General features: G+C 40.7%; 1 protein-coding gene across 2 annotated transcripts in view; it reads right to left on the bottom strand.

Annotated features, from left to right (window-relative positions):
- LOC108572313 (venom dipeptidyl peptidase 4-like) overlaps nt 1-13,136 on the bottom strand; it is a 321,177-nt gene that overhangs the window by 78,133 nt on the left and 229,908 nt on the right. For both annotated transcript variants that reach the window (XM_017934526.1, XM_017934525.1), the window contains one exon: nt 6,031-6,200. In XM_017934526.1, coding sequence (XP_017790015.1) covers nt 6,031-6,200 — 170 coding nt within the window. The remainder of the gene's footprint in view (nt 1-6,030; nt 6,201-13,136) is intronic.

Here is a 13,136-nt window from a genome sequence, read left to right on the forward strand (position 1 = left end):
AAAAAAAAAAAGAAAAAAGGGGGAAAAATTTTATAGAGGGCTAAGTGAGTAATATATTTCCCTGGAGCAGGCCATATTGTGGTTTACCGCAAATCAACAGGACTATGCACGGCAGGGTTGAAAAATGTATAGAGGGAAGAGATCCTACAAAATAAAAGCGGCAAGAAAAATACTCGGGACTCCTCGACGAAATAAAGAAAAAAAGAAAAAAAAAAGGAGAAGAGTAAGAGGAGGATACTTTACGTCAGATACCGCGAGAGAGCAGGAAGACAAAAAGAGAGGTGGGTGGAGGGGAAGGTAAAAAAAAAAAGTAGGGGGCGTTCGAAACGGAACGAATTTATTATAGGGAAATCGGCGGACAATGGCGGGCGACTGGCTACCCCACGAAACCGTGAAGTTATAAAGGTTCCAAATCAGGCTTTTCCAGTATTTTCATATTTTATGTGTGAAAACGTGAATGCTATTGCGAAACAGAAATTTATATTTATTTATTTATTAATTTAATACAAAGATAAATTAGAATTTTCGAAAAGGATTTTGAGAAGATCGATGAAAGAATCTTCCTTAGAAAATATATTTCTTCAGCAACTCCAACCATTTAAAAAAGCGTTTAAAAGCGTCCTTTTCATAGCAAACAACTCTCATTCGAACTTTCATTCATTATTCCGGAGATATTCGAAGTGGTAATTCTTATTGGTCCACCCTGTATAATAGTAATTATTGATACTTGCTTCTTCTGTCAAAATGTCAAACTGTAAGGAACCGTAATTTTTCTTCTCACGAACGAAGAAAAATCGGGTTACAAAGGATTACCAGTAATTCCAATTTTCGTCTCATTTATTCTCTTCCGCGGTTTCACTTCACGCTTCCAGAATTTCTACTTACGCACATATTGCAGTAAACAATTTTCAAAATGTTATTCCAACCCATTTCAATGTACTTTCACCACTTTTGTTCCCCTTTTTGTCACTGTTTCAAACGTACCGCTCTCAAACAAACGACAGGGCAACTTCCCATGGTACTTGTTGCAACATTCATCGAAACAAAGGAAGCATTCTTCCGGCCTGTTACAGTCGCAATGCGCGGACGGGCGAATCGATGAAGGAAAATTATTTCCTGGGGTAACAGGGAAAAGCGTGCCGACGCGACGCGGCATACAGAGACGTCCGATAGAGAAGAGAGAAAAGAGAGGGGTGTATTGGGGGTTGGAAGTGGAAATTTAAATCTTCCTCGACGTTGTCGAGGCCTGAAATCCTTTTCTTTCCGTTCGTCAACGTCAGATTGGTCCTTTAGCTGTGCTATCCTTTCTTTTCTTTTTTTTCTTCTTCTTTTACTCTCCTTTTCATCCCTTTCTTTTACTATCTTCTCTCATTGTGAAATCTCTGTGATCTTTAAATGGACTCTTTGCTTCCACGGATTTCAGATTCGTGACGAGTATCAAAGTGGACCATTTTGTCTGCCGGAAAATGAGTTTTCGCGGACACGTGCCTTGGAGGAGGGAAAGGAACACGATGACAGAAGATGCTCGTTGGAGACTGTCGAGAATCGTGCCCCATCGCTATCCCTAATTCTTCTCCTTTTTTAAGAGGATGTCTTTTCTCTCTTCCACTTACTTTGCGGCTATTCTCTTTTGGGTATTCCGTGTTTCACTTGTCACCACTTCTCACTATGAGTTTTGTAACGTTCGTGGAAATTAATTTCTGTAAAAACTCTCAGTCGGGAATATTCTCGCCTGTGAGGAAATTTAAATTTCGGAAGATTCTGATTCCTAAGAATTTAAATTTCGGGAAATTCTAATTTCTAAAATGGTAATTTTAAAAAATTTAAATTTCGGAAGATTCTAATTCCTAAAAGTTTAAGTCTCGGAAAATTCTAATTTCTAAAATGGTAATTTTTGGAAATGTAAATTTCGGAAGAATCTGATTTCTAACAATGGTAAATGCTGACGATTCTGATTTCTGAGAATTTAAATTTCGGAAGATTCTAATTCCAAAAAATGGTAATTTTCGAAGATTTGAATTCTTGAAAACTGTGATTTCCCAAGATTCTAATTTCCAGAAATTAATCGAAACATAATTAGATCCACTCGCGAAATTCTAGAATCGACAGAGTCTTCGTCGTACGATGCTCCACAACTTATAGTCATCGAAGTCTCCACGGAAACTTCTGCAACCTCATTGAATATTCTTCGACTCCGGCTCGCCTTAAATCTCCCTTTCTAAACATTATTTTTATCACTCGTCGAACATCCATTTAATTTCACTTTTATCACTCAAGCGAACCAGTCAACCCTCCGTTACTACATCGATATATATATATTTGAACAAAAAATTCATAGTAAGACCCGTGTCTCCTCAAACAAGACTTTAAGGCACGATCCCTCGTGTTTCCTCGCTTGAACAGTAAAGGATCCGAAAGCTTCCGTTGCAAGGCAACCCATTAAAGGGGAACGACGTTATTCATCGGCTGGGTCAACGTCCAAACAGCTTTCTCGCTGGGCAATATTTGCCGCTGGCCACTGCTAGCATCAATCGTGCCTCGTAAAAAGCCATTAAAAAATGCACAGGTGCCAGGTTCCACGCCCTATACCACTGCAAACGCTGCTGCTTTTCATCCCTTTCAGTGACCACTCGAACGAGAGTCCCCTGGGATAGAATTTCGAAGACATTCTGGACCCGTGTGACATTTTTCCTAAAGTTAGATTTACAGTAAAATTCGCGTAGAAATTCGTCCAATCCCATTTCTAAATTTTAATATAACACTGCGGAACGTAGAAACTTTCGTAGAAACGATATCAGAAATTTAAATTTGTAACTTGCAAGTGGTTCCAAATGTTTTTGTAGTGAAGTAGAAATTTGACAAAAATTCTGTTGCACGTGCATAATAATTTTCTGTGCAATAATAAAATAAAAGAAATAGAAAGAAAAATGGAGAACACTTGAATAAAAATTGTTTCCTGTCAAAAAGCTAACAACTGATATATCACAGCTCGAGTTACTATTTGAACATACGTTTAATTATTCAACACAAAATACCTCTCATCAAACTAACGTAAACTTGAAAAACTTTCACACAATAATAATAATAAAAAAATACAAATTGTACTCTAATAAAAATTCAACGTTTCTTCTTAGACCACGCGATAATTAAAGGGTTAACATTCTACGGCAACAGACCATCTTCCTTTTCACCTCAAACCTCGAATTATCTTCGAGCAACTTCACGCCAAGAAAGATCCTTGGCGCGTCGTGTGGGAAATTTCCCTCGTGGCGGAAGCAAAGGGCACATTATTGGACAAAACGGAAACCGTTGAGTCTCTCTCTTTCCTCCCGATTTGCGTATCGCGTGGTCTTTGTTTCACGCATGCCAATGAATAAACGCTCGCTAGATTTACTTAACGCCGGAGTCGCGTAGAATTTTCTTCGCGCGGTGCTCGATGGTTTTCCCATTCCGCCCTCGTCGCGTTAACTCTCGCCTCGACGACCACTTCGCCTTTTCCGTCTCGACCTGCTCGTTAAGAACAAAGTAGAAGAAGCTTCTGTTCATGCTCGGAATACTTTTCTTACCGGTGAACCGGTAAACATACCGGTAGTGTGCAGTTTTGGCGAACAATTGCCAATGAATTTTACCTGGAATAGGGTGTTCAGCGAAGCAAAAATTCGAGACGGGGTGTCACTTTTAGCGAGAGACACGTGAACTAGTTTCGTTCTTGCGTTTCTTCACTGGTTTATACGTATGTGCATCGGCGCTCTTAACAAGTGTTTGCTCACTCGCTTCTCTAAACTGTGACTCTAAACTAAATTTTTCGAGAAACTTCAGTATCTCGAAGAAATAAGGATAAAATCAGTCAGAAGTAAAGTGTAAAACAATTATCTCAAAAATTTTTGGAAAGAGAATATCATGTGATAAAATTCAGTGGCAATTTTTCACACACCCTGTAGAGGCACAGAGAACACGAAGTGGACAACAGGTGAAATGTAAAAAAAAGTACGAAAGTACGAGCAATTCATTGCAAAATTTTTGAAAAGAGAATATCACGTGATAAGAAAACCTGGGTGGTGACTTTTGACACATCCTGTAGAGGTTTGTATGAACCAAGTAATAGGAGCTAAGTTCGAGCAGTGTTTACTGAGTTAGAAAGTGTTACAGAGCGGGCTGGAGAATGAAGACACCGTGGAAGCAACATTTATACAAAATTTACATTGAAATATTAGTAAAATAACAGATAGGAGAAGTGTCTGTGATACTCGCTCCAAAAAATACTTTCCAACTTTCCTCACACATTCCACTCCGATTATAAACATTCCCCAAGGGACTGATACGTCGTAAACAGAACCAAGTGACGGATAGACTTTCGATACACATGCTTCACACTCATCCGTCACGCGAGATTAAGTACCTCCCTTATACGCGTCTACCTTCCGCTGGAAAACAATCTTCCGGAGCAGCAATCTTCGCCACTCTCCTGTCTCAACTTAGCTACACTCCTACCTAACTACTCAAAAACAACCAAAGAAATCACTTGGATAAACGAAAAACACGACAAAAATCTGTGCAAACGAGTGATACTTCGGGGTGGAGAGCCTGACGACCGCACCGGTTAGTGAGTTTAAACGACGAAGCGAACAGGGTTACCAAACCGCGTCGTCGCGATTGTGTAAGTTAGATTGCGTAAGTTGAAGCGGCTTGGAAAAGGAGAATCGTTGAAGTTGTAATGAAAAGCAACCCCCCCAACCGTAGATAGAAAAGGATAAAACAAGTTGCAGAGACGTAAATTTTTGTTTTGGGCCTGGTGGGGAGTTCGTTTCGATGGCCCTGGTCGCCATTTAGTCGCGCGTCCCATAAAATGGCCGCCGCCCAGAAAGTTTGTAAGCGAAAAACTCGGGACGAATAAAAGGAAGGAGAAAGAGAAAAAGAAGAAGGAAATGACTAGAAGCATTAAACGGACACGCTGCTTTCAGTTAACTCGCGCAGTTCTCCTGCAAGGACAAAAATTAAACAGGTTCATTTTCTCTCTCCCCCTCTCTCTCTCTCTCCCCCCCCCTTTTTCTTTCTGTCTCTTCTCCTTTTTTTCAGCCAGAGAGAAATACTCATGAAAACTGGCAACACGAGTGGATGATATTAATCTGTTTCTTCTTTTTTCCCACGTTGCTCCGGGCTTTTGAAGTTTTCTTTGGGACAGGAAATAGGGTATTCGTCGATAAAAAAAAGCAGGGTAAAACAGTCCCGCGGAAGATAAATGACGGAAGAGGACGGAATATGCAGCGAATTCTAAGTTTTTTTGACGTAACCGTACGGTGGTTACGTGTAACTCGCTTGGAGAGTATCAATCTACCTTTTTGCCGCTGTTTCGGAATACCTGCGTAGCGTCCAGATGTTTCCGTTGAAGTTGGCTTTTTTTGGACGGAGGTGCATGAATCGTGGATAAGGCGAAACTTTAAAATCATTGTGTCCCCTGTTCGAGGTTGCTGTGGCATCGTAAATGTACAATCTGCATACTACCTAACTCTTTAATCAAATAATTCTGGAAATGTTCTTTCAATTCCCATCTCTGAATGCTATTCTAATTAACAATGGTTTCACGCGCGAGACATCTCGCTCCTCTTGTATTCTTAAAAATTTACCAATTCCGTCACCTTCAAATTGTGCAATTTTCCAACAACTCTTCAGACAAGCTAAGCGAAAATTCGTGAATACTTGATTCACGTTTGGAGCCGCGTCAACGTAACAAGCGCAATTCTATTAAAACACCCTCGACGTTTCCCTTCGCGTTAACCTTCACAGAGCTTCCTGTGTACGGGGAAATAGCTCGTAAAAGGGAACGAGAAGAGCCTGACCAAAAAGACGCGTGTACGTGCATATGTGTCTAAGTACGTGCACGTATGCGTCAAACTGTCTAGAACATCCGGTTGCAGTTTCTCCCTGCACAAAAGCCGTTGGTCGAGTTCGTTTCTCGCGGCGAACCGCGGAAGATCAAACGGAATGCAAAAGAGGCAAGGCCACGATGGTGGTGAACGGTGTGACGCTTACCTTCGGGTAATGGATCGAGATCGCGGACGTGTACTGGAACGTCAGGCTGCCTGGGTACCCGTAAAACGGTATCGTTATGATCGGCGTATGGGAGTCGTCGAAGTAACCGAAGGCCAGTTTACTGCCGCTCGGCGAAAACCATAAAGCCTTGTTGGAGCCGAACACCTCCTCTGAAATCAAACGAACAGTTGTTAAATCGTACCACGCGATACGTTTCTTTTTTTTTATTTTTATTGAATTTCTTCCACAGAGTGTTTCAGTTGTAACGAACATCTGAATTATTTCCGCTGCTGTTGAAATGTAAGAAAAAGTGACTATATGATATATAGTGCGAATGAAATAAAAAGGCCCTCAAGGGTCAAGGTCATCGAGAGTTTTTTCTAACGAACTAATTGTGGCCTTAAAATGACTTTAAACTGTAAAAAGTCAGGCAACCTTGGAACGATCTTCAAGATGACCTTAAGGAGGCTTTATTTCATTCTCACTGTATGCACGTCCTTAAATCATACGAAGCGCAATAAATGTTCGTTACAAGTGAAACAGCCTGTATATTTAGAATTTTTAAATGCCTTGAAATATTTCCTGTTTTCGATCAAATGGACGATACGTGGAATTTTTTTGTATTTCTTCTTTTACTATCCTTGTTTGTATTTCAGAAGTTTAAACTTAAAAAAAAAGGTAGAGCAATTTAGCAATTTTTGAAATTTTTGTTAGAAGCACAATTCTCCAATTTCTGTACCCAAAGTTTACACACTTCTTCCCGTAAATAATCTCTCCGAGAGCGATCACTTATTCAGCGAAGCAGTTTTCGCAGCTCCGCCATCTTCCAAGCTACCAAACTGACACGAACATCCCCCTCTATAATATAATCCACTATTCATCCCCAAGAATTATTCCCTTAAACCGTGCTCCTTTCACCGGGATAGAAACAAAAAGAATAACGCACCTAACAAAGGAGGAATTATTTTCGAAGCAAAACATCGTTAGAGAAATACGTTTCTCATGGGACCATTACTACGTTCCAACCAGCGATATCTCTGCAGTGAAAATATCTTCCTGGCAAACGACGTTTCCACCTCCTTTCACCCCTTTCTCTGCCCTCCCATTCTCTCTCGCGCTTTCCACGTATTTTGACATAATTATTTTCCCGAAAAGTAAACAAAAAGGGGTAAAAGACAGAGGTTGAACCGGGAAGAGATGGAAAATAAGAGAACGATGACGGAGAAAAAGCTTGTTCGCATTTCCCACAAAGGGACGCACTTCCTTGCGGAAGTGGTGGCCGCTTCAAACGTTGGGCTGGTTTTAAAACGCGCCCAGATAATTTCGCTCCGCTTAACTCGAAAGCATTTGGTATGCTCTTTTTTTTTTTTTACGCGGTGCGGAGCTGCTGGATGCCAGAAGGAAGAAGTTTGTGCGCCAGCGACGCTCAAACGCCCGGTTTTATCGAAGAACGACGCCTGGCGAAATCCGCGGAAATTTTCGGCTGCATCGTTAGCGGCGCACTTTTCCGCGATTTTCCCAACGCTGTGCTACGCGCGCGTGGAATGCGGAAAGCGGGGAAAAACCTGGGCGGAAATGGCCTGGGAGGAGATAGCGCGCGAATTGGGTTAGGAGAATCCAGGATGTGATTCGGTTTCTTATGGTGAGAATTGAGAGATACACTTTTTTCGCTGGATTTTCAAGCTCTTTCTTTACGTGGCTTTAGAAACCTGGATCTCTGGAAAATTGTGCACGATTGTGGCACGAGTTTGCGGTAATGTTTTTTTAGTAAACTGTTAATTTAAATTATTATTTTTCACTGGAGTTCGATAGGGTTAAGTAAAGAATTTCAGAGATCTTATATTTTGATTGGTTTAGAAAAATTTTGTGGACGATTGTAGTATGAGTTTGCGGTATTCTTTTTAGCAGACTGATAATTTAAATTTAATTCCAGCTTAGACGACTGTGAGATTATTTTTCAACGGAATTCGTACAGGTTGAATAAAGAATTTCAGAGATCCTTCTTGTAATTGATTTAAAAAAAACTCTGGTTCGAATTAAAACTTGTATCTTCGAGATTCAATCTAACTTTTTACAATTTTCTTTGGTACTCTGTAAAGAGTTACAACATTAGAGTTAAAAAATTCGTAGAATTACCAATAATTAAATAATAATTCCTGACAAAGATTTAACGTAGAACTGGTGAAGCCATAAATGTGATTTGAAGTTGGTTAATCAAATGCGGATCCGATCCAATGGAAATGAACTTCGTTTGTAATTAAAACTGAGCCCGGATATGTTCCATAAAACTTGTGTTTTAGCAAAATAAAAGAAAGTCTCATGCAGCGTTGGCACAGAAATTACTCGATTCGAACCGCTGATTGCATAAACATCCCGCTGATAACCAATCTCTGTGGCACAGTTTAACCCGCGACAGCATCCTTTGAACGGTTCCCAACTAAAAACCATCGAAACCTCATCTGGCCATGGATTGAGTTTATGACAAGACCGTGATTACACCTCCCCACGTTGCAATTCAAATTCTTCCGATATAAATGTAACGCCATTAATGCACACCTTTCCCTCAAACAGTTTTCACATCTTCTCTCTTCCTCTGACTCCTCTTCTCGCAATATTCCCACCAAAACCATTTTACCTTCCCCAACTTCTCCTCTATAATACAGCCAGGTTTTTCAATATTCTTGCGATAAATTGTACGCCAATAGCGCCGGTGTCTTTTTAATCCACCACGGTCCTAGATAAAGGGCTGGCTTTTAAGCTTTTCCCAACGACAAAGTTACGTATGCATGTTGCAATGAACATTTCGAAGAAAAAGGCACGGAAGGTAAAATACCTTTGAACAATTCCATTCGCTATTTACGTGTGTGTTGAAAAAAGGAGAAATACTCTTTCCACTATGTATGAAAGGAGCTTTTAGTTTTATTGTACCGACGCGATATCATTATTTGTCGTAAATTTCTACTTATAATCTTTCGTATTCACGGAACAGATAATCGGTAAAAATTATTGGACACGTTGAAATAACACCTTAATATATACGGTATAGAGCTTCCGTCACTTCCTGCTCAATAGTGTGGGATCAATTCGTTAGGAAAAAATTCTCTGTCGCATAGCCAGCTCGGCGCGCTACCTTCTTGTCACGGGCCCGGGGCCCGCGTGCCCCTTCTACGCTTCGCTTATGCCGCGCCGGTACCCACACACACGCACTCACGCGTGTCGGGCCCGATCGCCGGCGGATCAGTCACGACAATAGTGATTCACGTATTGGTAAAAATTAACCTGCAGTTGTCAACGATTAAGGCACAGACAAATTTCTTAAACATACCGCAACAGAGGAAGCTATTCCAAGTTGACATCGAATGACCCTTATCTCCCTCGAATTGCTATTTTGATGCTCACGTGTACTTTGACGCCTGACTGATTTTACGATCTCGCTATATCGTTGTCACGAACTATACTCTACCCCAAAGACACTTCTTTTGCACCTCTATCCCTCCAGCTCAACTATCGCTCTGGAATAGACACTGATTTTACGACCTAACTGTATCACTTCCATCGATTATACATGCACTCGACATCGGTCCAGAAAAATTCTCCATAATTCATCGAGGCAAATTGCAGATTTGATTAAAAAAATTTCCTTCTCAGTTCCGCAGCTGCGCGTATTTTTCCGAATATGAATCATCGTTTCACGAGAATTACTCCCACGGGGTCGCAATAAATCTGGCAGTTTACACGGACCTAACGAGCCGTCTGTTTATCCGCGTAATTGATAGCTCGGATCAGTGATGGATATTAAATACATAATATACCGTCCGTGTAGCGTGTTCAACATGGCTCCGTCCCTTCCCGCTCTTTCAATCCGTTCTCTATGAATTTCCGTGGATCGTTTCCAGGGAAAATGTTTTCCCGTTGGGTAGAAAAGAACGACGTAGAGCCTAAATGAAAGGTGTGTGCTTGTCCAGTTTAATTTAATTTAATTCGCGAGTCGAAGCGTTTACAGGTCGCCCTCGAATTACAGCAGTTCCTTTTTTTTTTTCATGCGGTTGGGAGAATCCCTTTGAGGGGAGCGAATGAAATTTTGTTCGGTAAACGGTGAGGTGATTTTTGAGAGCTGGTAGTTTAGGAACGATTGAATTGTTTTTTTGGTGGGAAGGTTTGTGAGCACTGTGTATGTTTGAAAAAAAGGGGGAGAAATTTTGTTAGCGGAAAAGTTTGGCAGAAAAGAGGAAAACTGCGTTGGGAAACTTTTGCTTTTCTAAAGTGCGGTCCTCGTGGAATATCTTTGGAGGTAGTTCTTATATTGAAATCTATGGAAATGATAAAATTAATGAGATGTTACGAGCGGCAATTAGAATGAAATGTTTAGTTTCTTTGTTTACAATTTATGTTTCTAGAGGAAAGTCTCATCTGGAAGTTCAAGTAACCGAGTGATTTCTGTATTAAAAATCGACCAATTTTATTCAAAATTTTTCAATAAAATCTACAATCTCAGCAAATCCAAGCAGGTGCAATCTATTCGATAACAAAAATGAAAAATTTCGCTTCGAAAACATATTCACTTTTCTCACGAAAGAAAAGAAAAAAAAAGCGCGACAATAGTTCGCAATTTAAATATTTCCACGATTCTTCAAAGCGACGAAAGAAATATCGTTCACGAATCGCCTCGAAATAAGAAAGGCCAGTGGCTGAACGAAAAAGAGTCACCGGTTCCAGAGGGAAGATCGCATTTAAAACGCTTTAACGCCGGCTAATTATGTCGTTTCGACGGCTTGAGTTAGAGGAGGAGGGCGGGACGTGTGCGGTAATTAAAGTATTCGCGGCGAAATTATTTCCACCGATATAACTTCAGCAGTGGCAGCTCCCGGTTCGAGAGCTCGCTAAATCTTTGCCAGTGGCCCCCGTCGAACTTTAAACGCGCGCTATTTACCGCGCCGGAACCGTCTCCGCCCCTCGTTCAGTCTCGAACGTTTTCTTTTCTACGAGGTTAAACAGGCCAATGAGAGACGAGAAATTCGTCTGGATCGTAAAGGCCACCATCTCATTTATTCCGCTGCTTCGTTTCAGCTTACTGTTACTTGCAAATAAATCAGGGAAAAATTCCTGATCCTTACCAGATGCAAAGTAAAATCGAACAATTAAAAGAGGTAAGGTTTTAAAAAAAATTTACGACACTTGTTAAACGTCCGAATGATCCACTAATTCGATTATACTATTTTTGATGTAGTTCAAGTCATGGAGACGAATGAGAGAGAGAGAGAGAGAATTTCGAGGAGATAATCGACCGGAGAGAAGTGAAGAATCTCGTGCGCCCGTAGAATTATTTTTCGAGTAGAGTGGAGCGGTGAAATGCTCGTGATTATCGAGCAGCGATTCGTTCTTCGAAAATAGTTTGCCAGAAAATGGAACAAGTGAGACAATTATACCGGGGGAGAAGCACGCATGGTCGTTTGCTGGACAATTTTTCCCAAAATAGAACTGTCAGTGAAATGAAATTTCAGCGGATGGCTCGTTTTGAAATATTACACGGCTGATCCCTTGTTTTTCAATAAAGCTTGCTGAGGAAAAGTTCCCTATTTCGAAAACTTACGAAGGTTTTTCCAACATTATATTCCCTTCACTTTCGGTGTGCCGAAATCACATGTTTTGCTCAGGGCGCCACGAAAGTATTTTTATTATTCTTACCCATGGGGCGTTTATCTTCCTGGTGGTCACGGGTGACCACCGTGGCGCCTTGGTGCAGTCGATGACACTTGATAACTATTTTGGAATATTTATTTACGCCAGGGCCATCAAATACATCTATCCGAAGAAAATTGCGACATGAGATGCAAAAAAAGGAAGGGCCAGCATACCTGGTGCGAAAATTATGCACAGAATGTTATCAAAAAAATTTTGCAAGTTTTAGAACAAAGATTGCTAAAAATCGGACCGAAAAGGTTACCACATACTGCCCAGATTGTATTGATCAGCCGCATCTACGTTTGAAATGCTTTAATACGATACACCGATAGATAGAAGATTTGACAAAAATTAATCTCTCATTTTTGATCTTCTAATAAAAATTTTTAATCGTCGAATAGTGCACATTTTATTTCAAAGTATTCTCTAATCAGCGATGATGTTCAAAATTCATTAACTGTCAACGTTCGTTCAACTTTTACAATTATAAACATTTGAAGCACCCCGGTCACCGATGACCACCGTGGCGCTACAGGAGAAGCAATCCGCGGTCATATATGACCACCGTGGCAGTCAACGTGTTAATACATATTTTGAAATAGTGAGAAAAAATGAAGCTAAAACGCGTTATAAATATTCTCGAGGAACATTGAAGTGGATCCGAAACTTTGTAGTAAATCCAATCGTCGAACAAAGTGAGGAAATGAAAAAAAGAAAAAAAAGGAAGCACTATTTTCAGAGTTCATTCTCCTCAGGAGAGCAATTCTCCATTCTCTCTTTCTCATAATATTCCTTCTTTCAAACTTAGACGAATCATCGAGACCAGCTGAGAGGGAGAGACACCAATTTCGCGATCACTTTTTCCACGAGGCGTTTCATTAACGAACTGATTCTCGCGGAGGAAATTCTGCGAAAGGGAGAGTTGCTTCAAAGGGTGGACTACCAGAGGACGAGCAATTTTCCACTTTCATCGTCCACTTCTCTCTCTCTCTCTCTCTCTCTCTCTCTTCGTTAACGATGACGACAAAGAGCCAAGCTTGTTATCGAAGCTGCAGACGTAATAAGCATTACTCAGGGGGGAGGAGGGGGTGGAAATTGGGGGTAATAATGGTTGTTCGATACTTCGCGCCGCGAGTTTTCCAGCGATTCATTGATAACAATACTATGGTCGTGACTGGAATATCGAAAAGTCTCCCATAGCTCGGGATTTCCGATCTTCTTGTCTGCCACCTTGTTGGTAACGAGCGGAACTCTAGGCTTTCGAAAAGGTTTACGGCCCTCTCGTGATTATTGCGATACGTATAATTTGTTTTATAATTATACAATATTTTTCTTGAAGTTTTCATATCGTTGCATACGTCGTTGGAAATGAATTATGTTTCAATCTTTATCGTAAGCCGCGGAATTGTTAATTTAACGAGGAA

Source organism: Habropoda laboriosa, unplaced genomic scaffold (genome assembly GCF_001263275.1).
Source record: "Habropoda laboriosa isolate 0110345459 unplaced genomic scaffold, ASM126327v1 scaffold65, whole genome shotgun sequence".
NCBI lineage: Eukaryota > Metazoa > Arthropoda > Insecta > Hymenoptera > Apidae > Habropoda > Habropoda laboriosa.